General features: G+C 40.8%; 1 protein-coding gene across 1 annotated transcript in view; it reads right to left on the bottom strand.

The window, feature by feature from the left end:
- The window catches only part of HSF4 (heat shock transcription factor 4), a 328,795-nt gene that overhangs the window by 174,388 nt on the left and 141,776 nt on the right, over positions 1 to 12,631 (bottom strand). Inside the window, exon 2 of the mRNA XM_053700352.1 lies at positions 5,055 to 5,163. Coding sequence (XP_053556327.1) covers positions 5,055 to 5,163 — 109 coding nt within the window. The remainder of the gene's footprint in view (positions 1 to 5,054; positions 5,164 to 12,631) is intronic.

Raw genomic sequence — 12,631 nt, 5'->3', positions numbered from 1 at the left:
CAGGAAATTCCACATAAAGATAGTTAAATGTGTCCTGGTCAATGACCCCCTCCTGCAGACCATCGTCCAGCAAATCCAGAAATTGAAGTTTAAATATATTAGTAGGATCTCTGGGGAGAGGAAGATACACCTCTTCATCTGTAATTTGTCTTTCTGCTTCACCTATATAAGCTTCTCTGTCCAATACCACAATGCTGGCCCCCTTGTCCGCTGCTCTAATCACTATTTTATCTCTTTTACTTAAGGTATCAAGAGCCAGCTTCTGTGCTGGACTAAGATTGGGGGGCGCAGCATTGTGGTATCTGGACAACAGGAGTAAATCCTCTTCCACCCTATGATGAAAGGCCTCCAAAAAAGGACCCCTTTCCCTGGTAGGGTAAAAGACTGAACGTGGCTTAAAGCCACTATGTGTAGTCTTTAGAAAATTATTCTGAGCATTAGATTCAAAATTAAGGTCATGTAAGGAGAGATAATCACAAGCCTCTTCGAAATCCATAATATCCATTATGGGACTTAATTCATTTGGAATATCCCAAATGTCAGTGTTAGTTATGGTGTCGGCATCTGGCATCTGCTGGTCTTTGCCCTAAAAAAATTTCTTAAGTGTAAGGTCTCTAATCAAGCGATTGAGATCTACAATTGTCTCAAAGACATTAAAGTTTGTACTGGGGACAAATCCCAAACCTAGGCCTAAAACTGACATCTCATCAGCATTTAAAGTGAATTTCGAGAGGTTAATGATTTTTATATTTGGTATTTGTTGTATTGCCCCCTCCCCCTGCAACTTTTTTTATTTTTTCCTCGGCCTCTTCCTCCTCCCCCTTCTGTTTCCATCCCCACCTGTCCTAAAGGGTGCTTGGTAGACGGGCTACTAGTTTTTAAACATGATTTTGTTGGTACATTCATTACTGGGGTGTCACTCTCATTATCACTTAGAAATTCTCTTTGTCTAATATCACCAACATGCATCGGCTCAAACTGAGTCTTCTCCTTAAGAACAATATTAAGGCTCCAAGGAGGAGCAACAGGTTTAAACACGGGCCTGATTCTGACCAGGGCCTGAACAAAAGCTTGAACATCTGGCAAATCTGCCAGACATTTGTGCAAAAGAATAGACTGTGCAGAAATCTGACCCTTCAGAGTACTGACTGACAAACCTTTCTCCAGGCCATCCTGAAGAAAAGATAAAATGCAGGGAATCCGCACCCGGCTCCAGGAGAAATCCTTAGCTTCACACCAAAAAAGGTATTTACACCATACCTTATGGTAAATTCTGTGAGTAACAGGTTTACGAGCCTGAAGCATAGTCTCAATGACCGTATCAGATAAACCACGTCTACACAGGACTAGGCGTTCAATCTCCAAGCAGTCAGCTTCAGAGAATCTAGATTTGGATGGAGGAATGGAACCTGAATTAGAAGGTCCTTCCTCAGAGGTAACCTCCAAGGTGGAAGAGATGACATCTTTAATAGATCCACAAACCAGATCCTGTGAGGCCAGACAGGAGCTATTAGAATCACAGATGCTCTCTCCTGTTTAATACGAGCTATGACTCGTGGAAGGAGAGCAAATGGAGGAAATAGGTATGCTAGTCCGAAATTCCAAGGAACCACCAGAGCATCTATCAGAGCGGCCTGAGGATCTCTTGACCTTGATCCATACTTTGGAAGCTTGGCATTTTGATGTGACGCCATTAGATCCAACTTCGGATCATCCAACTTGAGGGTTTTCCTTGAGAACACTTCTGGATGGAGAGCCCACTCCCCGGGATGAAAAGTCTGTCTGCTCAGAAAATCTGCCTCCCAATTGTCCAATCCTGGAATGTGGATGGCAGACAGGAGACAACCGTGAGCTTCCGCCCACTGCAGAATGCCGGTCACCTCCTTCATGGCCAAGGAACTTCCAAGTTCCTCCCTGGTGGTTGATGTAAGCCACTGAGGTGATGTTGTCCGACTGGAATCTGATAAACTGGACAAAGGATAATGGAGGCCAAGCTGTCAAGGCATTGAAGGTTGCTCTCAACTCCAAAACCCCCTGTGGCTTTTAGAGAACCCCAAACAGCTGGCATCTGTAGTCACAATCACCCAGGAAGGTCTCAGGAAGCAAGTGTCACAAGACAGATGTTCCTGTAAAATCCACCACGAGAGAGAGTCTCTTGTTAGGGGATACAGATTTATCCTCTCCGATAAATCTGAATGGTCTCTGTTCCATTGACTGAGCATGCAAAGCTACAGCGGTCGCAGATGGAACCGAGCAAAAGGAATGAGGTCCATGGAATCCACCATCAGACTAATCACCTCCATGCATTGAGCCACTGATGGATGAATAGCAAACTGTAGAGAAAGGCAAGAAGCAAGAAGTTTGGATTTTCTGATGTCCATCAGGAAAATCTACATGGACAGGGAATTTATGATTGTCCCTAGGAAACACACTCTTGTAGCTGGAACTAGGGAACTCTTTTCCAGACTCACTTTCCACCCAAGGGAACGTAGAAAAGACAACAACATCTCTGTATGAGATTTTGCTAGTTGAAAAGATGATGCCTGAACCAAGATGTCATCTAAATAAGGTGCCACAGCAATACCCTGGGATCTGATCACTGCCAATAGAGCCCCCAGAACTTTTGTGAATATTCTGAAAACCATGGCAAGACCAAATGGAAGTGCAACAAACTGGAAATGCTTGTCCAGAAAGGCAAACCTTAGAAACTGGTGATGATCCCTGTGAATGGGAACGTGTAAATAAGCGTCCTTCAGGTCTATAGTCCTCATGAACTGACCTTCCTGAACCAATGGAAGAATGGAACAAATTATTTTCATCTTGAAGGACGGAACCCTGAGGAATTTGTTGAGGCACTTTAAGTCTAGGATTGGACAGAAAGTTCCCTCCTTTTTGGGAACCACATATAGATTTGAATAAAATCTTTGACTTTGTTCCTCTAGAGGGACTGGTACAATAACTCCCAGGGAGGATAGGTCCTCTACGCAATTTAAGAAGGCCTCCCTTTTACTTGGTTTGAGGATAGTCTTGACAGCAGAAATCTGCCCCTTGGAGGGCAAGACTTGAATCCTATTTTGTAACCTTGGGATACTATGTCCACAGCCCACAGATCTGGGACATTGCGTATCCAAGTCTGTCGAAAAAAAGGAAAGCCTGCCCCCCACTTGATCCAAAATCGAATTGGGGGCAGAAGGCTTCTTGTTTTTTTTTCCCTTATTCCAAGGCTGGCTGGACTTCCAAGTGTACCTGGATTGGTCTAGTTTGAAAGAAGAGGAGGAAGACTTCTGTCCCTTAAAGTTGCAAAAGGAATGGAAATTAGAAGTCTGTTGACCATTAGGTCTAGTCTTCTTGCCCAGAGGTAGGAAAGATCCCTTTCCACCCGTAATCTTTAAAATGATTTCCACCAGACCAGGACCGAATAGGGTTTTACCTTTATAAGGTAAAGGCAAAAGCTTAGCCTTTGAAGATACATCAGCCGACCAAGATTTTAACCACAGAGCTCTACGAGCTAGAACAGTGAAGCTACACATCTTAGCTCCCAGTCTAATTACCTGTATGTTGGCATAGCAGATAAAGGTATTGGCTAATTTAAGAGCCTTGATCCTATCTTGGATCTCCTCAATCATAGTCTCCTCTGATATCAGATCAGACAGGGCATCACACCAGTAGGATGCTGCACCCACAACCGTAGCAATACTTGCCACAGGTTGCCACTGTAAACCTTGATGGATGTACATCTTTTTTAAGTAAGCCTCTAGTTTCTTATCCATGGGATCGGAGAAGTAAGAAAACTGCGTCACAGAAAAGACGTGCGTTTTTGACCAATCAAAGAAACATACGTTTAAGCACACCGCTCTCACAGTAATAACCAACGATATATAAAAAGTCAGTAAGCGTCTTGTACTAACAAGAAGATTCCACCTGTATTGCCTCACAGCCTAATCTGTAGTGAATAATAAAAAAAATTAACATCTAGAAGACCTATTTATTCCATCAAACCAAGCTAGTCTCATAAATGTTAAGGGTAACATTTAACCCCTTAACTACCCTGTCAAAAAATGCTGCCCAAAAATTAACCCATCTATAAAGGTTAAGGTATGTCCCATATGGTGATCCACAAGAGGCATTAACCTCCCAAGTGCTGTCCTTCAATACCTAGAAGGCAAAGGCACTTACCTGTGGATCCAACTGCAGGGCAGGAATAGCTTCTTAGGTGTGATAGACACTTCACTCTCTATCAGGGACCTAAAGAAAAAGAAAGGGCAGAGTAACCAACCCTGGCTTTCTATAAAGGGGTAGCAATAATGTTAGAAATAAAGCAAAGAAAACCTTGCCGCTTCCTAACTGCTAGTAGCCACTATTACGCTTACTAAAGAGATTGACATGGACACAGCTTAGCCCCAATCCTTGCTTGCAGGGAAAAGCACCCATAAAAGGATTTAATATCTTCAGACACCATCTTCACACATCCTTCACACATTGACAGAGGCAAAGGGAATGACTGGGGGTTATAGGTAAGGGGAATTACACTTAACAGCTTTGCTGGGGTGCTCTTTACCTCCTCCTGCTGGCCAGGAGTTGAATATCCCACTAGAAATTGGAATGACGTTGTGGACTCTCCATGCCATAGGGAAAAAAATCTAGATTTTGGAATAATTCCAGATTTTGGAATTCCAGATTTGGGAATTTGTACCAGTACTAAAAATGGTTCTTTATAAGCAGAAATTGGTTCCTTTTGTATTACCAATTTTTGTTGTAGAGCAGTCTCTTAGTATATTAGTGCATTATTCTATATCTATATGTATATGTAAAATCTTTCTGAAGTGCACTCTTACTCCACAGCAAAAAACTTGAGGGTGCTTGGGGGGATATTATGTCTAATTAATACAAAGGACTCATAACTCATTCTTCATCTGTAATTTATTAAAATTATAGAATGAGATTGAGTGCGGGGTCCTTTGTATTAATTATATATATACATACATATATATACTGTATATATAAAACTTGACAGAATACATAATAATAATATAGATAATATATCAAACACTTACACATATTCAGCTGTCTCACAAAACTGGCCATGTTGTTATGCTTGAAATACTTTGGCAAAACCTCCTTTGCAAATCTGCCTTGGTCAAAAACATGGAAACTGGTCCCATTCTGGAAAAGACAAGAAAGAACAGAAAATGGATGGAGAAAAGAGAACATTGAAAATAAGTGGAGGGGAAAAAAGTAGAGGATTTTACCACATTTAGCCACAGAAGTGCTACCCAGGTACTGAACCAAAAATGGGCCGGCTCCTAAACTTACATTATTGCTTTTCAAATAAAGATAGCAAGAGAACGAAGAAAAATTGGTAATAGGAGTAAAATAGAAAGTTGCTTAAAATTGCATGCTCTATCCGAATCATGAAAGAAAACATTTGTGTTTAGTATCCATTTAAGCCATATCTTACATTAAAACATCTCTAATAATCTTAGTTCCTTTTATTTTATTGTGTCTTAATTTTATTTTGCACTTCCTTGCTCTTCTTGTTTTCTTCTTTATCTTGTAAATTCCCCCCTTCCTCACTACTAATGAATCCATCATCTGGCTCCCCAAATCCTACCCACTTTCAAAGCTATTCCTCTGCACTAATTATAACTTTAATGGGACACTTTAAACAACTTTTAACCTCTATTATATAATATGCTTAATTCTCTTTATATCTACTGTTAAAAAATCGTACCTACGTACTGTAGCTCCAGAAGCAGCAATGCATTACTGGGAGCTAGCTGGGGCTGCACATATATGACTTTTGTCATTGGCTCCCATTTTGTATACAGCTACAGTGGGCATTTAAAAGAATCAACCCCCCCCCCTTGAAAAAATTCACATTTTGTTGCTTTGCACCTTGAAATTTAAGACACAGTTTTTGTTTATCCAGTTGTAATTACTCAGTGCAACTTATAGCATCCAAATGAAAGATATAACATCAACATGTAAGTCAAAAATAAATTAAAAAACAGAATTACCCTTATGTCAGTATTTTGTTGAACCGCATTTTGCTTTAACTACAGCCTTTAGTCTGTTGGGATATGTTTCTACTACGTTTGCACATACAGGGAGTGCAGAATTATTAGGCAAGTTGTATTTTTGAGGATTAATTTTATTATTGAACAACAACCATGTTCTCAATGAACCCAAAAAACTCATTAATATCAAAGCTGAATAGTTTTGGAAGTAGTTTTTAGTTTGTTTTTAGTTATAGCAATTTTAGGGGGATATCTGTGTGTGCAGGTGACTATTACTGTGCATAATTATTAGGCAACTTAACAAAAAACAAATATATACCCATTTCAATTATTTATTTTTACCAGTGAAACCAATATAACATCTCAACATTCACAAATATACATTTCTGACATTCAAAAACAAAACAAAAACAAATCAGTGACCAATATAGCCACCTTTCTTTGCAAGGACACTCAAAAGCCTGCCATCCATGGATTCTGTCAGTGTTTTGATCTGTTCACCATCAACATTGCGTGCAGCAGCAACCACAGCCTCCCAGACACTGTTCAGAGAGGTGTACTGTTTTCCCTCCTTGTAAATCTCACATTTGATGATGGACCCAAGGGTTCTCAATGGGGTTCAGATCAGGTGAACAAGGAGGCCATGTCATTAGATTTTCTTCTTTTATACCCTTTCTTGCCAGCCACGCTGTGGAGTACTTGGACGCGTGTGATGGAGCATTGTCCTGCATGAAAATCATGTTTTTCTTGAAGGATGCAGACTTCTTCCTGTACCACTGCTTGAAGAAGGTGTCTTCCAGAAACTGGCAGTAGGACTGGGAGTTGAGCTTCACTCCATCCTCAACCCGAAAAGGCCCCACAAGCTCATCTTTGATGATACCAGCCCAAACCAGTACTCCACCTCCACCTTGCTGGCGTCTGAGTCGGACTGGAGCTCTCTGCCCTTTACCAATCCAGCCACAGGCCCATCCATCTGGCCCATCAAGACTCACTCTCATTTCATCAGTCCATAAAACCTTAGAAAAATCAGTCTTGAGATATTTCTTGGCCCGGTCTTGACGTTTCAGCTTGTGTGTCTTGTTCAGTGGTGGTCGTCTTTCAGCCTTTCTTACCTTGGCCATGTCTCTGAGTATTGCACACCTTGTGCTTTTGGGCACTCCAGTGATGTTGCAATATGAAATATGGCCAAACTGGTGGCAAGTGGCATCTTGGCAGCTGCACGCTTGACTTTTCTCAGTTCCTGGGCAGTTATTTTGCGCCTTGGTTTTTCCACACGCTTCTTGCGACCCTGTTGACTATTTTGAATGAAACGCTTGATTGTTCGATGATCACACTTCAGAAGCTTTGCAATTTTAAGAATGCTGCATCCCTCTGCAAGATATCTCACTATTTTTTACTTTTCTGAGCCTGTCAAGTCCTTCTTTTGACCCATTTTGCCAAAGGAAAGGAAGTTGCCTAATAATTATGCACACCTGATATAGGGTGTTGATATCATTAGACCACACCCCTTCTCATTACAGAGATGCACATCACCTAATATGCTTAATTGGTAGTAGGATTTTGAGCCTATACAGCTTGGAGTAAGACAACATGCATAAAGAGGATGATGTGGTCAAAATACTCATTTGCCTAATAATTCTGCACTCCCTGTATAGGGGGGTAGCTATCAAGCCGTCAACCTCAAATACGCTGGAATTCCGCAGCGTATTTGTGGCGAGGCTGATTCGCCTTAGTTATCAAAGGCTAGAGACCGGCAAAAGTAGAATTTTGTGACGTAAACTTCGATCCGCCGGACTCAGTCCGACACAGATCGATTCTTACGTCACTCCAGATGTTCCGCGGCACAATCTGACTACTTTTGCTAGTTATCAAAAAACTAGCAGGTACGCTCGGCACTTTTCCGGCCCAGCGTACCTGGTTTTCAAACCGCCACCCTGGAGGCGGCGGATCCCATAGGAATCAAAGGGAGTCTGACCATAGTGAAAGTACAAGTTCGCTGCTGCCAGACATCCCATTGATTCCTATGGGAGATGTCTACACCTAACACCCTAACATGTCCCCCGAGTCTAAACACCACTAATCTGTCCCCCTACACCGCCGCAACTAAATAAAGTTATTACCCCCTAAACCACCGCTCCCGGAGCCCACCGACACTATAATAAATATGTTAACCCCTAAACCGCTGCTCCCGGAGCCCACCGCAAGCTACTCTATACATATTAACCCCTAAACCGCCGCTCCCGGAGCCCACCGCCACCTACATTATACCTAGTAGCCCCTATCCTGCCCCCCCTATACCGCCGCCCTCTATCATAAATTTATTAACCCCTATACTGCCGATCCCGCACCTCGCCGCAACTAAATAAATAGTTTAACCCCTAAACTGCCGCTCCCGGACCCCTGCAACCTATATTAAATTTATTAACCCCTATCCTGCCCCCCTACACCTATAATACATTTATTAACCCCTATCCTGCCCCCCCTACACCGTCGCCACCTATGATAAATTTATTAACCCCTATCCTGCCCCCCCTACACCGTCGCCACCTATATTAAATTTATTAAACCCTATCCTGCCCCCCCTACACGGTCGCCACCTATAATAAATTTATTAACCCCTATCCTGCCCCCCCTACACCGTCGCCACCTATATTAAATTTATTAACCCCTATCCTGCCCCCCCTACACCGTCGCCACCTATAATAAATTTATTAACCCCTATCCTGCCCCCACTACACCGCCGCCACTGTAATAAAATTATTAACCCCTAAGTATAACACCAACCCTAACACCCCCCTAACTTAAATATTAATTAAATAAATCTAAATAATATTTCTATTATTAACTAAATTAATCCTATTTAAAACTAAATACTTACCTTTAAAATAAACCCTAATATAGCTACAATATAAATAATAATTATATTGTAGCTATCTTAGGATTTATTATTATTTTACAGGTACCTTTCAATTTATTTTAACTAGGTACAATAGCTATTAAATAGTTATTAACTATTTAATAGCTTACCTAGCTAAAATAAAGAGAAATTTACCTGTAAACTAAAAACTAACCTAAGTTACAATTACACCTAACACTACACTATACTTTAATAAATTATTCCTATTTAAACTAAATACTTACCTGTAAAATAAACCCTAAAGGCTAGATTTAGAGTTTTGTCGGTAAGGACCCGCGTATCTAACGCTGGCTTTTTTCTGGCCGCACCTTTAAAATAACTCTGGTATTGAGAGTCCACAGAATGGCTGCGTTAGGCTCCAAAAAAGGAGCGTAGAGCATATTTAACGCAACTTCAACTCTCGATACCAGAGTTGCTTACAGACGCAGCCAGCCTCAAAAACGTGCTCGTGCACGATTCCCCCATAGGAAACAATGGGGCTGTTTGAGCTGAAAAAAAACCTAACACCTGCAAAAAAGCTGCGTTCAGCTCCTAACGCAGCCCCATTGTTTGCTATGGGGAAACACTTCCTACGTCTGCACCTAACACTCTAACATGTACCCCGAGTCTAAACACCCCTAACCTTACACTTATTAACCCCTATTCTGCCACCCCCGCTATCGCTGACCCCTGCATATTATTATTAACCCCTAATCTGCCGCTCCGTAAACCGTTGCTACTTACATTATCCCTATGTACCCCTAATCTGCTGCCCCTAACACCGCCGACCCCTATATTATATTTATTAACCCCTAATCTGCCCCCCACAACGTCGCCTCCACCTGCCTACACTTATTAACCCCTAATCTGCCGACCGGACCGCACCGCTATTATTATAAAGTTATTAACCCCTAATCCGCCTCACTAACCCTATAATAAATAGTATTAACCCCTAATCTGCCCTCCCTAACATCGCCGACACCTAACTTCAATTATTAACCCCTAATCTGCCGACTGGAGCTCACCGCTATTCTAATAAATGTATTAACACCTAAAGCTAAGTCTAACCCTAACACTAACACCCCCCTAAGTTAAATATAATTTTTATCTAACGAAATTAATTAACTCTTATTAAAAAAATTATTCCTATTTAAAGCTAAATACTTACCTGCAAAATAAATCCAAATATAGCTACAATATAAATTATAATTATATTATAGCTATTTTAGGATTTATATTTATTTTACAGGTAACTTTGTATTTATTTAACTAGGTACAATAGCTATTAAATAGTTAAGAACTATTTAATAGCTAAAATAGTTAAAATAATTACAAATTTACCTGTAAAATAAATCCTAACCTAAGTTACAATTAAACCTAACACTACACTATCAATAAATTAATTAAATAAAATACCTATAATTATCTACAATTAAACCTAACACTACACTATCAATAAATAAATTAAATACAATTCCTACAAATAAATACAATGAAATAAACTAACTAAAGTACAAAAAATAAAAAAGAACTAAGTTACAAAAAATAAAAAATATTTACAAACATTAGAAATATATTACAACAATTTTAAAATAATTACACCTACTCTAAGCCCCCTAATAAAATAACAAAGCCCCCCAAAATAAAAAAATGCCCTACCCTTCATCTCTGATGAAGCGCATGTGCCCATGCGCGAAACGCGTAAGATAGGAGCTTACCCTGTGTCTGATGATAAGCCTGCTCCTGAATAAAACTTCTTTTCATCCACCTCAAGTCTCAGCATTCCTTTTTCCTCATTCCTATTCTAAATTACTAAAGTTCAAAGCTCTTTTACCTTACCAGCCCTGAACAGGGCCCTTTGCGGGGCATGCCCCAAGAAGTTCAGCTCTTTTGCCTGTAAAAAAAAACATACAATACCCCCCCCAACATTACAACCCACCACCCACATACCCCTAATCTAACCCAAACCCCCCTTAAATAAACCTAAAACTAAGCCCCTGAAGATCTCCCTACCTTGAGTCGTCTTCACCCAGCCGAGCCAAATTCTTCATCCAAGCGGAGCAAGAAGAGGTCCTCCATCCGGTAGAAGTCTTCATCCAAGCGGGGCAGAAGAGGTCTTCCATCCGATTGAAGTCTTCATCCAAGAGGCATCTTCTATCGTCATCCATCCGGAGCGGAGCGGCAGCATCCTGAAGACCTCCGAAGCGGAACATCCATCCTGGCCGACGACTGAACGACGAATGACGGTTCCTTTAAATGACGTCATCCAAGATGGCGTCCCTCGAATTCCGATTGGCTGATAGGATTCTATCAGCCAATCGGAATTAAGGTAGGAATATTCTGATTGGCTGATGGAATCAGCCAATCAGAATCAAGTTCAATAGATTGGCTGATCCAATCAGCCAATTAGATTGAGCTCGCATTCTATTGGCTGTTCCGATCAGCCAATAGAATGCAAGCTCAATCTGATTGGCTGATTGAATCAGCCAATCGGATTGAACTTGATTCTGATTGGCTGATTTTTGTCGTTAGATTTCTAACGCTCACTTCAGACACAACTCTAAATACCGGAGTTAGAAAGATCCCATTGAAAAGATAGGATACGCAATTGACGTAAGGGGATCTGCGGTATGGAAAAGTCGCGGCTGAAAAGTGAGCGTTAGACCCTTTTTTGAGTGACTCCAAATACCGGCGGTAGCCTAAAACCAGCGTTAGGAGCCTCTAACGCTGGTTTTCACGGCTACCGCCAAACTCCAAATCTAGGCCTATGATAGCTACAATATAATTAATAATTACATTGTAGCTATCTTAGGATTTATATTTATTTTACAGGTAACTTTTTATGTATTTTAGCTAGTTAGAATAGTTATTAAATAGTTATTAACTATTTAATAACTACCTAGCTAAAAGAAATTACAAATTAACTTAACTACAAATAACTACAATTAAATACAATTACATAAACTAACTAAAGTACAAAAAATAAAAAAAGCTAAGTTACAAAAAATAAAAAAAATAAGTTACAAACATTTAAAAAAATATTACAACAATTTTAAGCTACTTACACCTAATCTAAGCCCCCTAATAAAATAACAAACCCCCCAAAATAAAAAAATGCCCTACCCTATTCTACATTAAAAAAGTTCAAAGCTCTTTTACCTTACCAGCCCTTAAAAGGGCCTTTTGTGGGGGCATGCCCCAAAGAATTCAGCTCTTTTGCCTGTAAAAGAAAAATACAACCCCCCCAACATTAAAACCCACCACCCACATACCCCTAATCTAACCCAAACCCCCCTTAAAATAACCTAACACTAATCCCCTGAAGATCATCCTACCTTGAGTCATCTTCACTCAACCGAGCAGCAATGGAACTGAAGAGGACATCCGGAGCAGCAGAAATGATCATCCAAGGGGCGCTGAAGAAATCTTCCATCCGATGAAGTGATCCTCCAAGCGGCGCTGAAGAAATCTTCCATCCGGGCGATGTCATCTTCCAAGAGGCGCTGAAGAAGTCTTCTATCCGGGCGAGGTCATCTTTCAAGCCGGGTCTTGAATCTTCATCCCGCCGATGCGGAACATCCTTCTTTCCCGACGGACTACCAACGAATGAAGGCTCCTTTAAGGGACGTCATCCAAGATGGCGTCCCTTCAATTCAGATTGGCTGATAGGATTCTATAAGCCAATCGGAATTAAGGTAGGAAAAATCTGATTGGCTGA

Source organism: Bombina bombina, chromosome 1 (genome assembly GCF_027579735.1).
Source record: "Bombina bombina isolate aBomBom1 chromosome 1, aBomBom1.pri, whole genome shotgun sequence".
In the NCBI taxonomy this organism is placed as follows: domain Eukaryota; kingdom Metazoa; phylum Chordata; class Amphibia; order Anura; family Bombinatoridae; genus Bombina; species Bombina bombina.
This window is presented reverse-complemented; position numbering and strand designations above follow the sequence as displayed.